At 45.0% G+C, this 20,164-nt stretch overlaps 1 protein-coding gene across 1 annotated transcript; it reads left to right on the forward strand.

The window, feature by feature from the left end:
- The first annotated feature begins 521 nt into the window (after window positions 1–521).
- Window positions 522–6,352, forward strand: LOC134502904 (leucine-rich repeat LGI family member 3-like). Its single transcript, XM_063311421.1, has 4 exons — window positions 522–529; window positions 1,951–2,120; window positions 3,538–3,702; window positions 5,413–6,352. The coding sequence occupies exons 1-4, from the start codon at window positions 522–524 to the stop codon at window positions 6,222–6,224; spliced, it is 1,155 nt and encodes a 384-aa protein (XP_063167491.1). The 3' UTR covers window positions 6,225–6,352.
- Window positions 6,353–20,164: the final 13,812 nt, after the last annotated feature.

Raw genomic sequence — 20,164 nt, forward strand, 5'->3', positions numbered from 1 at the left:
TAAGTCTTCAGATTTTTGGAAGAATTCTTCCCCTGAGAAGGAGGCTTCTGTTTTTCTACCTCATTTTCAGGGTTCTAGAATTTCTCTACCTTGAATGGTGGAGTATTTTTGAACCTTTTGTCTTGCTGCAAAGTGGAAGAGAGTACTGGGATTTTTTTTTTCAGTTGTACAACTCTTCACGACTCTTAAAAAGGATGAACCTTTGCACATTGAAGAATCTTTCAAAAAGCATAGCTGCAGCTTGCAACTTTGCACATTGAAGAATCTTTCAAAAAGCATAGCTGCAGCTTGCAACTTCCATTGTTCAGTCTTAATGTGAGGACAATGAAATGTTTGGCACAAAACAGCTGTCCTTCCTTTCTTTCAGATCTTTGGCCAACAACAACCTGCAGATGCTGCCCAGAGATCTCCTGAAGCCTTTGGATATACTTAGTGATCTGTAAGGCCCTCTTAGGTTGGGAATACTTTAAAAATAACAGTAACAGGAATAATAGCATGTGGGTGGCCATTAGGGGTACTAGATGGGCAAGTGACATCATGGGCAACATGACATCATCATGCAAATTACACAAATTACATAATTTGTGCCCTTTGCACAATGACCTCATGATGCATGAAACATCATTGTGTATTCTACTAGAGGCCTATGGTAATCTGGCTAATTCTTTCTGAAAGTAGAAATGTCTTTGGGGCTCTGTCTACCCATACGATTGTTAATTTCGTCAACAGTAGGTCATCGAGACTGCATCCAAAGATTAGCTTTAGTTAAAAGAACTAAGGCAAAGTCTTTGGGTGAATCCAGCCAACTGGGACAATTTAAGTCCAAGTTCCAAAATCAATGGGTGTGAATAATGAATGGAATATGAGGGAACATGGTTTAAACACACATCTATTATTTTTGCACTGAAACCAGAGAGACTTAGAAACAAGAATGTGTAACTTAAGTATGACTGGATAGGATTCCAGGTTTTTAAAGATGTAAATTGCATATTCGCTTAGCCCAGCTGCCTAGCCATTAAAAGAATGATGTGCTGAAAGTGAGAGAACTGGAGCTGAATTCCCACTTACCCAGGGGGCACTAGAGCAGGGCACAGGGCCAGAAGACATTGACTTAATTGGCTGTAGAGAGACCTTTCAGATATGTAACAGGACGATCCAAACCTTAATTTGTGTAACACAAACACTTCATTAAAAAAGGACAGTATTGGGCTATGTTAGGGATTGTGCATCATTCTCTGTCCTCATCCTCATTCTGCTGATTAATTACCAGGGACCAGTTCAGGAATCATCCTAACGTAGATGGCAAACAATGAGGTCATAACATTCCCCAGCCATGTGTGTGGTTTAGCTTTTACCGACTACCCGACCAGTGATAGGTTTATGGTTCAATACGCAAATGCAGCAAATGGGTTAATTCAGTAAAGCAAGTTGTCCGAAGGCAGCTCTTGATGGGTCTTACAGTCAAAGAGAAAGATGGGCCATTAGTGCTAGAACCAAATTTTCATTTCTAGTTCAGCCCCACGGTAGAGCTGACCCCATTTCCACACTTGGTTTGTTTCTTTGGGGACTACATAGGGCAGCCTTTCTCAATCTTTTGACCCTGGAGGAACCCTTGAAAATTTTTTCAGTCCTCAAGGAACCCCTGCACATTCAGGCTCAAATAGAGGCCAGGAATCACAAAATGATTCTATTCGTTGCATGGGTAGGCCTGTACATGTGCATTAATGGTGTTCTTAAACTAAAGAATGAAACATACCTCTTTAATGTGAAGTTGCCTGAATTTGAAATATTCTTTAAATAAATCATGATTTCCCAGGGAACCCCTAGTGACCTCTCGTGGAACCCTAGGGTTCCATGGAACCCTGCTAGAGAAACCCTGATATAGGGCCTTGTCTTTAGAGTTGAGCTGGAGAAGTTCATTGATGGTCCTCAAATTTTCCCTCCCCATAGAGACCTTCGAGGGAATTCTTTGACCTGTGATTGCAAGATCAAATGGTTGGTAGAATGGATGGAGAACACCAACACAAGTATGCCTGCCATTTTCTGTGGTGGTCCCCCCCAGTACCAAGGCCAGAAGATCCGAGAGCTCCCTCTGAAGGACTTTGACTGTATCACCACAGGTAGGAAGGGATGTCTTTGCATGGCCGTCTAAGAAATGGCATCAGAACTCATAAATCAGGTCAAGAATTTGGTTTATCAGAGTTACATTCATGTTCTCCAGCTGCCTCTGGAGCTCAGGGTGAGGTTGCCATCATTTTTTCCTTAACAACCACCATGCATTTGTTAAAAGCTAGCTAGTAAAATGAGGATTTGCTGGTGAAACTTTTCCTATTTCCACTTCTTTCTGCTAGGAGAAGTCACAGACAAAAGGATGGATTCATTTGTAAAATTACAGGATTTTACGTCAGTTAACCTAAAAAGTATTATGGACATTATTTGACAAATTTTCAGTGAGGCTACTGGAATTTCTAAAAAAAAAAAAAGATTGCATATAGAAAATGAGGCCCAGATGCCAGTCTGCCTTATGATCAGCTGGTGTTTTAAATATAGCACAAATATTTTAAAAAACACAACAGCAGAGTACTGGGCATCAAATAGGACAATACAATTCCCTGGATTGGATGATATCCAACCAGTGGTTGAAAACAGCTGAAAAGCTGCACAACTGGGGAGAAAATGTTTTGGAAACGGAGGAGCCTCGGAGCGGGTCTTTGGGAAGCAAGGGGCAAGACTTGACTGAAGCCATTAATAAAATAAATACAAATGAAAAGTTTTGAAGGGACTATGCTGATGACACTCAAGGCTTTGGTGCATGTGAAGACATCCACAGGAGGGGTCAGAACAGTCAAAAGGGCAGCTGTGCCCCCATGATTGAAGCCCCATGTGTTGCATGTAAAACCAGGGTGAGTGTGAAGGTCGTGATCCTGTTTGTTATTAATTCAAAGACTCTTGCCACAAGCCATTAAAGGATATGGAAGAGATCTTTATTTAATACAAGTGATCATTTCCAATGCAAAGACTAGACTAAAAAGCCCGTGCAAAATGTCAGTTACATCTTCAACCTTTGCACCACCCCACTCCCAGATGAGGAATTCACTCTGTGACAACCCCTCCTTTCTTCTCACAGTTCTTTCATTCCTTAGTCATAAATCCTTCACTAACAAGCTGATAATGCCATGCCATTTGTGTCAGCCTTGTACCAGCCGTTCGACTAAGCATCCTAATCAACAATCCTAACGGTCCTACATGCCTAACTAATAACTACAAAGCATTCCCAACAACCCTGCAGGTATGCTAAACTAATTACTGCAAATCCCATTACCAAATAGTGGCAGGATCTTCCATCCTGACAGTGAGCCTTTGATCACGTGGTCCTGGCCACCAACTTGACTTTTTTGACCTCTATTGTGGATGCCCCTAGCTCAGGGGGATCCTTGGATGGAAACCACATTTTGTGGTTCTGGTATCTTGATTGTAAATTCCTCCAGGTTTTATGGGAGCCCCTTAAACATGATTGGTTCTTCTCCCCCACCCCAGACTTTGTGGTGCACCAGGTTCTGCCCTTCCAGTCTGTATCTGCTGAGCCCTTCACATATTCCAGCGACCTCTACGTGGCTCTGGCCCAGCCAAGCTCCAGCAGCTGTACCATCCTGAAGTGGGACTACGTTGAGCGCAAGCTACGAGACTTTGACCGCATCCCTGGTAAGGCACAGCTGCAGGGCAAAAGGGGACATCTGTTCACCCTGGTGTGGTTGGAAGGCAACAGATTGGGCACATACAGCAAGGGAAAGGTTGAGGACCCATTCACAGTGTGGGGTGAGGAATCTTTAGGGAGGAAGGTCACCTCAGGCTGTGAAAAAGAGATCCCCTGCAGATTTATTTAAAAGACTTATATGGCTGCCTATCCCAACCATTTAAAACAAGAACAGCACAAATGAATGAATGAATGAATGAATGAATGAATGAATGAATGAATGAATGAATGAATGAATGAATGACAACCACAAGCAATGCAGTGCCATACTATCAAGGTCTGACTCAGAACCCCCCAAAATATACAAACCATCATACAAACCAGTCTCACCAGATATCCTGGTCCAAGTCTTGGTCAAATCTTTAAGGTTTTATAGGAGGCCACGAGGGATCAGATCACGGGAGAAGCATTGTTCCACAAGGCAGATGCTGTGGCAGAGAAACAGGTCTTCTGCTTTCCGTTGGATGTCACTGCTTCATAGAAGAGACCCAAAATTTGCCCACCCTGTTGGATCGGACAGGATGGTTGGATGAAGTTTCTCAAACTCAAGCTAGCTTTGCTGCATTCTAAAAGTGCAAGTCCATGTTGGCTGGGAAGGCCATCTGGCAAAGAATTCTGGGAGCTGTAGTCCAACATCTTCAGAGGGTGCAGGATTAGGGAAGGTTGTATTACGGGCACTGTACACATTTTCACCAACACCCATTTGTTGTGGGGGGGAGGACTGCATTGAGAACAAATGCACAATTCTTCTCTCCGATGTAAGAATCTGGCGGCTCTATGCACCCTGGATATTCTAGACCGTGGTTCTCAACCCTGGCAACTTTAAGATGGGTGGACTCCAACTCCCAGCTAGCGATGCTGGCTGGGGAATTCTGGGAGCTGGAGTCCACCCATCTTAAAGTTGCCAGGGTTGAGAACCACCCTTCCCCCCTTCCTTCCTTCCTTCTCCCTCCCTCCCTTCGATTTATGAGATGCTCCATTCCAAAATGTCTCTAAGGAGCTTACAAAAATAAAGTAAAAAGGATTCAAAGAAAAATTATCCCAAACCCAGTAACAGCCGACTGTCTAGCTCTTGGCACACTGCGGGAATCAGACCTAGCAACCACATTCTGCAAACAGTCGTTACAGAAAGTTCACTTCCGTTTTCCTAACATTATCTCAGATTACGTTTAAATTGCCTGCCTTGGGTGTTTGACTTCTTGCCCTGACTTACGCTGCCTTCCACCATGGGGTCTTCTCCCCAGGCCCTCTCCTAAAAGGCACGGGGACCAGAACCTGTCCCTTGCCATCCATAGGGTTTCAAAGGGGCCTCCCCAGATGTGTCGTTCCCTGGAAATGTTAGCCTGCAGCTCCCCATTACCACAGCAGGAGGGGATAAGAGGCGTAGACACTCCTCTCGGCAGGTGTGAGAGTAAGGAATTCCACTTGGGAGGTCCCAAGGTCACTCTTTGGGTATCCCGTATTTAAACGATAGCGGCGTTTCGATCAGGTGAGAATCTCAGTACTGGACCTCGACCCCCATCCTCTCCCGCCAGCTCGCTCACCTACTCAGACGGGCACAGAGGACGTTTGGGCTCCTTGTGATGCAGCGGTGCTCACAGAGCGCGCCTGCTGTCGGTCGGTGTTCTGTGCTGACCCTTTCCAATTCTCTCTTGCAGCTCACTCAGCGGTTTACTGCAAACCGATTGTGGTAGAATCCCACCTGTACGTTGTGGTGGCTCAGCTTTTTGGGGGCTCCTATATTTACCGCTGGGACACCAACATTGACAAGTTCGTTAAGATCCAAGATATTGACAGCCAGAAGATCCGGAAGCCCAATGACATCGAGGCCTTCCAGATCGACAATGAGTGTGTCATCGCCGACAGCTCCAAGGCGGGCTCTACCAGCCTGTATCGCTGGAACCAGAATGGCTTCTATTCCCACCAAGACCTGCACTCGTGGCATCGTGACACCGATGTGGAGCACCTGGAGGTAGATGGGAAACCCCGACTGATCATCTCTAGCAGCTCCCAGGCCCCTATCATCTACCAATGGAATCGCTCACAGAAGCAGTTTGCCCACCTGGGTGACGTCGCAGAAGTAATGGATGTTCAGATGGTCAAGCATTTCCAGATAGAGAGAGACAACTACCTGTGTCTGAGCCGTTACATTGGTGATTCCAAGGTGGTCAAGTGGGAAGGGCTGCGATTCACAGAGGTGCAGAACCTGCCCTCTCGAGGCTCCATGGTGATGGAGCCTTTCCAGATATCTCAGCATCGTTATATGGCTCTGGGTAGTGACTTCTCCTTTACCCACATCTACCTTTGGGATGAAGACAAGCAGAAGTTTGTGAAGTTCCAAGAACTCTCTGTCCAAGCTCCACGAGCTTTCCAGCCTATCCCTTTGGAGGACATGAGTGTCCTCCTGGCCCCCAGCTTCAAGGGGAACACACTGGTTTACAAGCGTATTGTGGTAGACCTCAGCTTGTAGGACGGCTGAGTCATTCCTCACCTCCCCCCAACATGCACCACAGCAGCCCTGCTCTACTGCTGAAAGCACTTGCAGCATTCCGTGGCAACTGGCCCTGGTGATCACCGGGACACAGTTCCTTACTCCCTCTCTTCTGCTTGCATCCTATTCAGCTGTTCCGCCTGTTCCTCAAAAGCTCGGTAGAATATGGAAGGACCGTATCAACGGGCATATTTGCAAGACCCCTGGATCGCGGGCTTTTGGGTCCATGCAACAGAAAACACATTTCTTCACCCAGCCCCAGATTTAGTTGCACAAGTGTGAGCACTACAACAGTTGCCCATAAATTGTGTCCAGCGACACGCACTAGTGTATTCTCACAGTATATCCTATCTCGACTAGTATATCCTCACAGCTTACTGAATCCTTTTACAGATATGCAAATGACTTTTGGAGGTGCCCCTTCAAAGAGCGCATGAATCTTAGGTAGCAACTGGTTACCTCAAAATAATTACAAGGAACTTTCATGTATCATAATTTAGTCTGAAATTGCTATGTTTGTCCATTTGTGTTTACAGGGCACTACTGGTCACTGTCACCAAATCACTGTTCTGCTTTCTTCACCTTTGCTACTTCTGTGTTTTTTCTTAGGAGGCAATGGAGAAGACACTCCATAAAACCCGACTTTGCAAGGAAGGAATGGAATAGCAATACAGGTAGTCCTCGATTAGCAACCGCCTCATTTAGTGACCATTTGCGGTTACGACGGTGATGAAAAAGTAACTTTGTGACCAATCTTCATATTTACGACCACCGCAGGTCTGTGAAGTAAAAGCTCAGTCGTCGTTTCACTCGCAACCGCTTCGCTTAACAACCTAGTTGCAGGTCCCAATTGTGGTCGCTAAACAAGGATGACCTGTATAAAGCATTCTCATTCTACTCATCTCTCTTTTTTGGAGTGTGAGGTTTTTGGGGGGGTTTTTGGTCCCAAGCAAGATTTTTGGTGGCTCTTTGAATCCTGCTGCCTTTCCTTTTCATTTCAGAAGGCTTCCACAATGACCTTTCTAAATGCTATGTTAGCAATATGGTTTTTTAAAAATCACATTTTAATTTGGGCTACGTTTTCCTGCCTACTTTAAAAATATTAAATAGTCCCTGAATGGCACTTCTAAACTAAAGAAGCCTTTTAGCCTGAATTAAAAGTGGAAACAGTAAAATCCTCTCCATGCCAGCTCAGAAGAAAGTCCCTTTGCATGGTTTTTTTTTTTTTTTAAATGAAATATATTCAAGTCTGTTGCCCCTTTTCCATCCACAGTGTGTACCTGCAGATGTGGAAAAACAGCAAGAGGGGGTCAAACCCCCAGTTCCAGTTCCATAAGCAAATTTCTCCAGAAGAGATAGTTTTTATCTCGATTTATATCTTAGATCTTATATTTCAGTCAGCTATTAGAATCCTGGGAGAAGGAACGTAGATAACTAATTTGAGGGTAACTCTTCCACCCTGATCACTACAAGTAGTGAGAAAAATCTTACTCTAATGGCAGAGCTTTCTGGAAGTGTCCTGTTAATTCCCCCCCCCCTTTTTTTTTGGGAGAACCTCATCTTTAAACTGCTCTGTGCCTCAATCCATCCGTGCTGGCTAGGGAATTCTAGGAGTTGAAGTCCCTGCATCTTAAAGTTGAGGTTGAGAAACAATGCCCTCTAGCAATAGAGTCCATAATTTGTACTGTCTAGAGTGTACTCCGAATATCGGGTGATTGCATCTGAAAGCGCTCAAACATGACTCCAATGTTCTTTTTAGGTCTACCTGATAAAACAATATCAGCCAATAACAAGTGGCTGACTTTGGTGTCCACGTGGGAACAGAGGCATTGGTTCTGCTGCAGGGTACCAGCTATGCTCTCATCATCCATCACTTGTCACAAACTACTGTATGAGGTTACTGGGAATATGGTATATGTGGCACCTCCTGTTCCCTTGGACCACAACACTGAGATGCAGTTATGTACTGTTCAAAAGACATTCTAATAAACCCTAATCTCTAATGTTGGGTTCACGAGGGCAGCTTGGTTGGTGCTCTATGTGGGCAGCTTTTCATTTTCAGTTGGGTGATTTGGGTAGTCTTGATCTCCAGCTGCAGACCTAAGGAATACACCTGTTCGGGTGATGTGTACATGTGTGGAATGGACCATGAGGACACTAGTGGGCAGTCCTTCCTCTCACCAGGCTATGAATTTGCAGCAAGGAGCCTTTGAAGACATGTGAAACTTAACTGTGAAGACCCAGTCACTGCTGTTAGTGTGTTATGATCTACACCCAAATATACCATCTGATCAGATTCAATTTTACCAAGATGCCTTTAACCATGTGATAGCCTATTTAATGAATTAGCCATTCCTAGTTTGCCATAACAGTCATTTTGTAATAGGTATCTGCTGTACACTCTGAAAATGGTGTAACATGTAGCTTGGCCATCAGCCCCATATAATAGATTTCAATGGGATTTTTCATCCGCACAGAATCAACCAGACCGCCAAACTAAAAGCGTGAGCAGCTGATGCCCAGCTGTGCCTTTAGCATCATATTTTTGTCTGCAAGTTGCTGGTATTTAGAAGTAATTAAAGAGTACATTACATTGTTTGTGGGGGGGGGGAGTTGCCCCAGACCCCACCCAAGAAAGAGGCCCATCCTCTTCAGGGTTGGTTCAGGGTTTGGAAATGATCTGATGGGTCAATAATTTTCATTTAAATAATTAAAGCTAACTTAATGTTTAATATCATGGCCAGGAGTTATTTCAATATTTAGTTAAATATCATTCCAAGAGTTATTTCAATATTTTAGATTTCCCCAGAGATCTCTCCCATTTATTAGGCGTTGAATTCAACGGGCAAAAAACAATGGGGGAAAATGTCAATGTCCAGAGAGTGATGTCCGTTGGCTCTTCGAATACTTAAACCTGTACGATTTTCATTGTAGGAAAGTTCCATTTCTAGCTTTTCAAGCCACAGAAACAAAGAGGGATGAAAGTGAAAGATTAGAAATCAAGGGCAAAAGGAAATGAGCCAAATAAAGGCATGAAGACTACTTATCTTTCTCTGCTCCCTTAACCTCGTGATCTCTAAACTCATTCTCAGATTCCTGGAGTTTGCATTTCCTCTGAAGCGAGAAGAGATGTATCAGGATGATGGTTTCAGGAATCACGATCGTGTGCACCTAATTTATTATGCACTTAAAATATCTGACTTTAAAAGCCCTCTCTCCTTCTCTTTTCAGCTACGTGCAGATCACAAAGACAAATTCATTCTTGTATCAGTCCTGCTCATTATTTCAAGATGGGCCCAAAATCAAAGCCCTCCCCCCAAAACGGAATAGCCATTCAAAGAACGATAAGATTGAAATCCAGGTTACTTTTGTATTTTTAGGATATATTCCTATTCCTATAAGTATGTATGTATGTATGTATGTATGTATGTATGTATATGTTACATTTTTGTTACATTTTTATATGTACGTATGTTTGTATGCATGTTACAGATTGCCCATTTTCTCTATCCAACTGTTCTTTCCTTCTCACCAGATTTGGTAGCAAATCTGATGGAATCCCAGCACAGAATTGAACTGGGCACATCCAAAACAATTGAAGAACGGTTTGGATGGTCTTTTGAAATCGGAAAACTTCCAAAAGGTCATTGGTGTTTCAGAATTCTAGGGACACAGAATATGTTTCTTCAAACCCTGGTCTTATTCCCCCACTCCCCACCAGCTTGCCAGAGCAATAGCCAGACAGGGCGACTGGTGGAATGACACGGGGAGAAATAAACTCTGATTTATCAGTTGGATTTAACCAACATGCTAAACGAAAACACAGGTTTGTTTGCTTTGGGCTTAATCTTTCCCCTGCCTTTCTGGGCCAAGGGACATTTTGCTGATCTTTGCTGGCCTCGAGAAACCTAAGCTAAGTTGCCATAATAGTTCTCCCTAGCATAGGGTCCTACCACATGAGCCTCGGTCCTTAGAACAGCCCTTTCCCTCGTTTTTCTTCTGAATTTCACTTGAGGGTATCTTTGAGCCTACTTTTATTGATGCAAAGTGTAGTTGTTCTCTGTGACACAGTTTTCCATCACTCTGCAGCCTTCCTGTCTTGACCATCTGAAAAAAAAACTATCTCAGTAGTTCCCACCTTATGTTTTCTCTTGGATATGTGTGGAAAGCCAAGGAGGTTGTAGACCATTGGAAGACTGAGCATTTACAGACCACTTGGCCATTCTGTAGCCGAGTAAGCGCAAAAACTCAGAGAGTGCTTCATAAGCTATCTACTCTCGCACACATCCCGTTCAAGAAGTGTGAGACTGTTTTCACAGAATGTGTAGTTTTACTTTGATGGTTACCTTTCTCAGCAGTAGATCCCTTCAGATGTGTTGTACCTCAAATCCCATTTCAATGCCCACATTCCCCTAGCAGCAAAGTCGACATATTATGGAAGTTGCATTCTAAACATCCTGAAGGCACCAGGTGGGAAAAGACTGCCTTAGAACAGAGAATAGGTTTTAGGAAAGATCCTATGCCTGATGGGAAAGGAAGAAGGAGCAAGAAGGGCTTCCTGATGGCCTTTAAATCCAAAACAGAGATGTCTCTGCTTCTCCCACAGAATTCATTCTCTCTGATCTCAGAGTCCAGCCAAGGGGAATCACAGACAAATTACTTCAGGGGAAGTTGTAGCAGAAGGATTATTATAAAGTACCTACCTGAAAGTTCTAACATGTTGCTGCCAAAAAAAGGGGGTACAAACCATGTGTTCATGCATTTCCTTCTCATGAAGTCTGCTTCTCTTCTCCTTTTTCTTTTCTAAATTACTGGTAAACCATTGTCTGCTTCATCTGGAAGTAGAGAATGGGGTTGAAACACAAGAGGAGGGTGGCAGGAAAGGCAGGTGTGAACAGGAAGCACGCTCAGATTCATGGCTTGCTTGCTGGAATACTTGAGCAGAACCACCCTTCTGGAGGAGATAAAGTGATGCTCACAGCTGCTAGATGTCTTGGTGCTCTTGAGGGAGGTGGGAAACAAAAAACACAACACAACATGGCAGTGGAAAAGAATGTCTATATTTTTGCCAAGAAAAGTACATGGATGTGCCTGTCTAGTCAGGCACCAGGAGCTGAGCTGAGCTCTACATTTTATACTGTAGCAAAGAGAAGGAAGATCCTCTACTATCTTTTGATCACAAAACCTTAAAATGCAATGTGCATCCATTGGCTTCATTATGCACAAGCAATAAAGATTCCACACTTTCCCTTTAGAAACATAGGTACTTTATATGATGCATTATCTCCCTCCCTCCCTCCCTCCCTCCTTTTCTATGGCTGCCCATCTCCCAGGAGTGACTCTAGTCTGTGTACAAGGTTAAAACCAACAGCTGGAACAACAATCCAAATAATGAAGCCTAAGGTTGCAAACAACAAATTCCAACTTACCTCCCACCTAAAGCCCTAATGTAGACAGGATGAAGACAGCAAAACAAGAGACAAAGGAAAAAGAAAAGAAGGTGCTGGAAGATTGTGGTGAGCCCACCACTGGAGAGTCACATCATAAGTCTAAAAGACACATGATGTCACGATCTTGGGTATACCCGATGGAAGGCCATCTAGCAGGGCTTTGGGTATTGCCAGCTTCCAAAGATCTACATAGGAAAGGACATAGAAAACCAAGCATTTTGGGTTCCACGTTTTCTTTGTGATAGCCCTGTAACATAGGGCAGAGTTATAACCACCAAGCTATCAAAAAGGTAAAAGGGAAACATCCAAGCCCAGCTACACTTTGCAAAAACCTACATCCAGTCTGACAAAAGCATGTGGGAAAATGTGTTACGGTCTGATGAAACCAAGGTCGAACTTTTTGGCCATAATTCCAAAAAGTATGTCTGGCGCAAAGACAACACTGCACATCACCGAAAGTACCCTATACCCACAGTGAAACGTGGTGGTGGCAGCATGATGCTTTGGGCTGCTTTTCTTCAGCTGGAACTGGGGCTTCAGTCAACGTGGAGGGAATTATGAACAGTTCCAAATATCAATCAATTTTGGCACAAAGCCTTCAGGCCGCTGCTAAAATGCTGAAGATGAAGAGGAGTTTCACCTTTCGACACAACTATGACCCAAAGCATACCTCCAAATCAACAAAAGAATGGCTTTACCAGAAGAAGGTCAAAGTTTTGGAATGGCCCAGCCAGAGCCCCGACCTGAATCCAATTGAAAATCGGGGGGATGACCTGAAGAGGGCTGTGCGCAGGAGATGCCCTTGCAATCTGGCAGATTTGGAGCGCTCCTGCAAGGAAGAGGGGGCAAAGCTTCCCAAGGCGAGATGTGCCATGCTGAGAGACTCTGACCCCAAAAGACTGAATGCTGTCATAAAATCAAAAGGCGCTTCAGCGAAGTATTAGCACACTTATGCAACCCCGTTATTCTAGTTTTTTATTTCTATTTTTTCGCCCTAAAAAATTTCACGTTTGCTTTTCAACTGAATTGTACAGCTTGTATGTTATATTAAAGGTGGGAAAAATTCTGAAGTGATTTATCTTGGTCTGATTTTTTTTCATCTCAAAAACCTGGCATTTTAACAGGGGTGTGTAGACTGTTTACCTCCACTGTAAACCCTTTACTTTACAGCACTTCAGGAATGAAAGATCTAAGAACATCGACAACTACCTGGTTACACACTCCTTGTTCCTGCACAGCTGGAACACAGTGATGATTACTAACCTTTGACCCCTCAGGAAAGCTGAAGCCGTAAAGACGTGATCTGCTGCCCAAACGAAAGCTTTTTCCCGCTTGGGTGAAAGGGAAGATTGGGTTCCAGGGTTTGCTTCTGTCTGGAAGCCACTCCTGGACTATTTGCTTGCAGCGCAAAAAAAAAAGAAGTCTCGATTTTGGGTTTTGATGACTAAATGGCTTGATTTTAGAGAAATAACGTTGCTAAATGTTTGAGTAATAGTAGGAGATGAACTTTTGAGTACTTTCTTGTCTTGTGTGCTTCTCTATTCCTGCAATGTTTGGGCTTTTCTTGTTTCTCTTTTAGACTTGTGTTCTGTATTCTGTGTTTTAATTGTATCTTGAAAAATTAATAAAGCCTCAAAAGAAGGAAAAAAGAGTTTGGGCACCAGGGAAAGCGAGCTTAGCTCTTGATAGGCATCTCTGATGTGCTCCTTGGCCTTGGCAGTGACCTCACTCCGCATCATCAGGTTCTCCTCTGAAAATTCTCTTTGCCCTTGCCTCACAATGCCCTGGGTTACCATAGGGACAGCAATAAACAATTTTATATCAAAACTGCTGGCCAGTCTTTACTGGATGCTCAACGGTTAGGCGGCTACTGTTAGTGTCTCCCAACATTTGGAATATTATCTTCTTCTCTGTATCATGGCAGGTAGGAAATGGTGCCATTTGCCCTTTGAAGGAGTCCCTTGTTTCTCCAGAAGACTCATTCCGAGGCAAACTGTCACATTGGAGAGGCACAGCTGGGGAAAGGATAAGGTCTGGGGATGGGCGATGAAAGAGAGAGGAATGGAAACCGTGATAGAAAGCCAGTCAGAAGCAAACCGATGGGGTGAGCCATCTCCAAACCCAATTTTGGGAAATTCTTGACTTCTTTTTGTTGGATGTGCTCATATCGTGGGTACTTTATGCAGGGCAGTTTTATATATTGCTGACAATAGATATTTCTTGAAGTATTTTTTTAAAAATAGAAATAGATTTTTAAATCTGGTTCCTCATCCAATCTAAAGTTTAGCAGGAGGAGTGATGGAACAGAGGGATGAAAGGGCACCTGACTCAGAGAGGAGGAAAACAAATATCCTGATGAACTGCCTTGGCTTATTTCTCTGTGGCCGAGAGAAGAGACTTCAGTGTCCTTTTAAAATTTTAGGAGGAATGTCAACTCCTTGGAGATCCCTACTCCCAACTACCTTTATTTGTAAGAAGCCTCCAGTCAGCGGGGTGTAGGCAAGGGTATATATCTCAAACTTCTGGCAGTGTGACTGAGGGCTAAACTACATGATACACCCAGCCCCCCTCTCTTCTTCCAAGGATATGGTGAAAGGAAGGAAAATTGCTCCTTTCTGGCCAACCAATCTTTCGCTCTCTTTCATCTTGGGACATGTATTGAGGAGAATGGCTTTGTGCCTTTGTGTTTAGCCTCTCCAATGGACATTTTTGTGATTAGGATCTGTATCCAATATTTGCCTATTTAAATCCCTTCAACCAGAGGTGTGCCTCTAAAAGATACCACCAAAAGGTAATGCTTTGTTGTGGGAGAGGAGTAAGGTTTTTAAATAAGAGACTGACGAATGACTGGATTGGTTTACGTTTAATTCAAATTAAATGTCACAAAACGAAGTTTGTTTTGGTCTTGGCCCTGTCCACTCCCTTTTGGAGCAAGACCCCTACGTGCCACTTAAAACCTCTTGGTCCCTGAAATGCCACACAACCCTGGTGTTAAAAAACGACCACTGAACCCTGGAAGAGAAGCCACCCTTTGCTTGAAGGTTTTGTCTTCACCTTTGGCGTCTCTATAGAACCTCCAACTCCCAACGGTGTTTCCCTTCAAACTTGCTTTCATAGAAAAACATTCCTTTTTGGAATCATAGAGGTTCTATGAGGGCAACAGAAAATATGACCTCAGTTCCATCAACTGCATGGTACTGTAGCTTGACGTGCGTCAGCCCTTTAGATCTAAATTGTTTGAGGAGGAATGGATTCATCTAAGTCTCATTTTATGCTGATGGTAAAGGCAAAAGAGCTTAAGGTAATAGGAAAGAAGTTACTGTAGTGCAGTGTTTCTCAACCTTGGCAACTTTAAGGTATGTGGATTTTAATTTCCCAGAATTCCCTAGCCAGCAAGGCTGGCTGGGAAATTCTGGGAGTTGAGGTCCACCCTTCTTAAAGTTGCCAAGGTTGAGAAACACTGCTGTAGTGCCTGAAAAACACACCCAGATCTGTGTAACATTTTTGGAGAGAAGGCCCCAGCACCAACTTTATGGGATCTGAGGAAAATCACTAAGGAACACCCATGTTGAAACTCTTAGAGAACCCATGCAAATCAGCAATTTAACCAAATATGGTATAGAGCATCTTCAAACACAAGAAAGAAACAGGGAGTTCTCAAAGAGGGAAATGGGTAGGAATCATAGAATCATAGTTGGAAGGGACCTAAGAGGTCATCACGTCCAACCCGAGGATTCACTAGGCCATCCCTGATAAATGACTGTTGCTTCTTACTGGTCTTTAGACTTTGAACAGCTCCATACTGGGAGGAATACAATAGCAGGAAGACTTCCAGACAGAAAATGGGAACAAGCTGTTGGAGCCTCCAAAATCTTGTAGAGGTCCTCAGGGTGAAGAAACTTCTAGGATCAAATTTGGGGGAGAAGCAAAGTGGCCCCTATTGGGTTCAGGAAGACGGGGGAGAGCGGGCGGTAACAGTTCAGGTGACCTAGAGATTCACACTTCAGAATAGGAACATTCCAGCAGGGACCTTGAATGATGGAGAAAGTACCTGGTCTGAATCTCGACTGCTCCCTCCCAGCTTCCAAACAGCAGTCCTGGTTTTCTGTACAGGATTCGTGTACAGTATATTGAGATGCTGAATGCAAATACTCAGAATTGTGTATGTGTATTAATCCGGCTTATCAGGAGATAAATAGCTAATGGCCTTGCTTCTTTATGTGTGTGCATTACAGATCATGTGCATGACGCATGGACACCAGACAATCTGAACCTTCAGGCTCCAAGTTGCCCGATAGTGGCGGCTGTGTCTGCTCTAGGAGGCAATCCTCATCACATCTCTGGAACAGGAACACCAGTTCTGAGCAATCTTTGGGTCCAGCCTCCTATTTCCCATCTGCCTACTCAGTTGACCCCAGGCAATGCTGGCATCCAAGGCTACCTGCCCCCAGGAGCTTCACACCTCCAAAATATCCATGGGGAACAACCACAGCTGCCCACCTTGGCAGCCTGTAACCCTCCTGTCTCTGAGTGGAGAAGTGGTGACCCTCATCAGCCCTTTTATACACCACTGCCACCTCAGTATCGACATCTTCCTGCCACCAGGCCCATGGAGCAGATATACCGGCGCTCCTACCTCCACCATTTGCCTTCAGCTGGTGCAGAGGCAGCCGCTTGGGCACCGACCACCTCCAACATTTGCCTTCGGCTGGTGCAGAGGCAGCCACTTCACCACGGGCCCAGCCAGCCCGCCTCTTTGCAGGATGAGAGCTACCTGTACAACCATGGAACTCTGGCCCTCATCCCTTTGGGTGAGAGAGGTCCAACTCAGACAGGCAGGTCTCTCCCAGTGCTGCCATCTCCAGCCGGCCAAGTGGTTCTGGTCCTCAAAGAGGTGGAGCCTCAGATCTCTCAGACATCAGTGCCAGCAGGGCCATCCAGACACAGCAGTGTGGAAGCTTCACATGCAGACTTGAAAGGTTTGTGCTGGTCTTCCTTTCCGAATGCCATAGATTAGGCATTAGAGTCCCTCTAGTGAGAGGAGGTGGGCGGTGACCAATCTGATAAATAAATTAGCCCAGTCCCATAAGGATGAAGCCTATGCCACCGTTCCTGGGAGTCCTCAGGAAACTGGGGTATCTTCTAAGGCAAGCCCTGGCTTCCCTGAACAAAGGTTGGAGTTAGGGTGATATATATTTTTTGAAGACCTATGCTTTGATATATGTTTCCTGAAGACATATACGGTGTGCATTTTTCCTGTTTTAACTTTTTAAAAATCCTTTTTAATGGACTATTCAGCCCATTAGTATTAGTTAAAATATTTTTAGTTTGACCCATGATGTCAATTATCAAGTCAATTGATGAAGCAATACCAGCTGTTTGGCAGGCACAGACCTCAGGGAAGTGACATCTTCATCCTCTTGTGCATCTTCAGCCACTTCCATGGAATTGTGTAGGAAAATTTTATAGGGGGTCTCAGACTGATTGATCCACCATGGCAGGATCTGCTTTACACAGGACAGAGGCCATGTCTCTTGCTCATTTTCTCTCTGTCTGACTCTTTCAGAGGTCATGGCCCCCAATGGGGAACAACACAAATCCCAGATGTACCATCTTCATGGAGCTCAGCTGAGAAGTGAACATTACCCAAGTAGCCTCCATCAGTTTGTGAGGACACCTGAGATCCTCTTGGCTCCTGCTTCATCCTTAGATACTGAGTTTGAGAACATGCCTCATATCCTTCCTGTGTTGCAAGGTGAGTGCTGAACAGACTTGGTACCAGGAGTCACCCACAGACTTGACCTGCTTCAGGCAGCAAACACGTCTTTTGTAGCCTCAGTTTGTTCCTGTCCCTGTTCAAGGCAGCAGGAAGGACCTATGCGCTAGTCAAGAGCTTCTGGGGTCCTTCCAAGCCGAGAGGACCTCAAACCGAGGGTTCAGTCTCTGGCTACCCTCTTCTTCCAATGAGTCTTACTGGGGCCGCTTCTCCTAGCCTTGGCCCCAAGCCCTCCATGTCCCCAAGCCAGGTGCAGCCCTCCCCCAGGATATCCCTCGACGTACCAAGCAAGCGCAGGGATGAGGGGGAATGGTCTTCAGAGAGAGGGAGAGCCCCTGGTGACCATCTGCACTAGCTGAGAGTGTATGAAGAGGGTGGGGAAAGAGGGGCATCCATGGGGCAGAAGCCGCAGCTCTTGGAAGGCAGAGCAAAGTGGCTTTTAGGGAAGCAGAGGGAGAGCCAGCCTGCTGCATGAGGCTCAGGCCATCAGGAGGGCTTCTGCCCTGCACAGTCCCCTGCAAGATCCAGTTTCAACACATTAAACGATCCCAGTAGCTATCAGCTATGACGGAACAGAAAGAAACCACAAACTCTCCCTGTGAGAAAACAGGAAAAATTTGGACTCCAGCAAAAGAGAAAGAGAAATTCAGCCAGATGACCCTTGCTTTCTCTTTGCAGGCATCCTGCAGTTCAAGGCTGCTGAACATCTAAGAAGGGGATCAGTAGTTGGGAGGAAGGAAGAGCTTCCTTGCTTGTAGAATCACCTCTTGGCTGCTTTCTTTCAGAGGCCCAAGCTCCAGGAGGAGCCTCGTCAGGGGCTCGTCTGAAGACTGGCGTCCCACAGACCTCTCAAGGCCCTCTGGTCCAGGCGGGATCAAAGCAAGCCCACGGCAACAATTCTGGGCTGAACGGTGAGTGCCGAAGCGTTGCAGATGGGGAGACTGTCCACCTGCCAAGGGAGGACTCCTTGCAAGATGCCTGTCCCATCATGCTCTTCCAAGATGTGTGAAATTGTGCTGTGGGCTTTAGAGAATACAACACATTGAGATGAATCGTCCATAAATAATGGACATTGATCCAGACCCATGTCAGAAAAAGTAATTAATATACATAGTTACAACACCACATAAAACCTAAAATTAATCTTAAAGCAAAGATCTTAAATATCTTACATCTTAACATGAAAGGCAAGTGGTTAACAAGCTGCCTTTCTGTGTGGTTGCTGGTATTTCAGGAGAGAACCTGGAGGACCACTCACCCATTTTCAGTCTGGCAGGTGAGTCCAGCCTGACTGGGCGTACCTGACCGGTTGCTGACTGAGGTTCACTAGCATTCAGCAGGGGACCTCCAGGAAGTGCGGGAAGGGAGCCATACGGTCCTGTACCACTGCAGTCCATGGCAATCCTACTCCTAGAGATGATGAGACAGATAGAGCTCAAAGGCAGCTCAGCTTCCTCACCACATCTCTGAACATTTGCGAGGGGTTGGTGGGAGAAGCACCTCTTCATCCTGATGATCCCTCAGGGTGTTCTCCAAAGTAATCTCTGCTTCACTCCTGCCAGTCCTTACTGGCCTTGTGTTCATCAACTGAGCCAGTTTTGCAAAATTTTCCAAGCTTGTAGATTGTCTGTTCTGATGCTGTGAACCAGGAAGGAAGTTGCTACTTGGAGAAATGGTCTGCAGAGGTTGGAGACAGTCCTTTGTTTCCTTCTTTCATAGCAGAGCAGGGGCAAATGTGGAGGTGGGAGAAGTATGGGAACCTAAGAATGGCTCACATTTTGTCTCAGCGAACTAGAAGAGATTTGGTGTCCTCCAATCATAGGTTCCATTTTTGGTTTCTTTCAGTTATGGGTGCTCATATTGGGCTAGAGAAGAACCATCAGTCACCTCCTTCCTGGGCAGAAGGTGAAGGAACTCTTTTGGCAGACTTCATGGATGAGTTCCATGTGCCGCAGGAGCTCCTGACTGAGTTTCCTGACTTTGAACAGCTTATCTCATCTATTGAGTCTTTCCTTCCAGAAAGTCTGTTCCCATGTCCAGATTCAAAGGATACAAGAGAAGGCATTGTGTTCCAAGAAATTTTTTCTGAATTCTCCCTTCCAGAGAATGCTGTGGGAGCTGGCTTACCCAAGCGTGATCTTCCATGTTTGGCCACTGGCACTCTGGGAATTGCAAGCTCTAGTGAGCCTGGTGTGGCGCCTTCAGGGGGCAAACTATCACTAGTGCCCACATCACCAGGCAAAGAAGAGGCTATGCAGGTGATTGACCTCTGCAATTCTGATGAGGAACTTCAAGAAGTACCAGGAGGCCAGCGTTCCAACTCCTCAATTCAGCCTCACACTTTCAAAGAGTTTGGCACAACGTATCTATGGAGCAAAATTAATGACAAGTTACAAGGACTGAAGGCCACGATAACAGGAAGAGTCCTTGCCCCAGCAAGAAATCACCAGGAAAGGAAGCAGGATGTAGGCACTCTGAAGTCTTTTGGAAACCAAAGAAAATCTAACCATGGTCAAAGCAAAGACGAGGGTGAGGGGAAGCTGAAGAACACCCAGAAGGCATCTAGGAGTGCATCCAAACGAAAGGCTGTCAGTCCAGGATCCCCACCTTTAAGTAAAAGGTCCAGGCTCAGTGTGATGACAGGGCACACCAGTCAACAAGCCACCCATCCTTTGTCTTTAGGGTCTTCAGTG

Source organism: Candoia aspera, chromosome 9 (genome assembly GCF_035149785.1).
Source record: "Candoia aspera isolate rCanAsp1 chromosome 9, rCanAsp1.hap2, whole genome shotgun sequence".
Classification (NCBI taxonomy): domain Eukaryota; kingdom Metazoa; phylum Chordata; class Lepidosauria; order Squamata; family Boidae; genus Candoia; species Candoia aspera.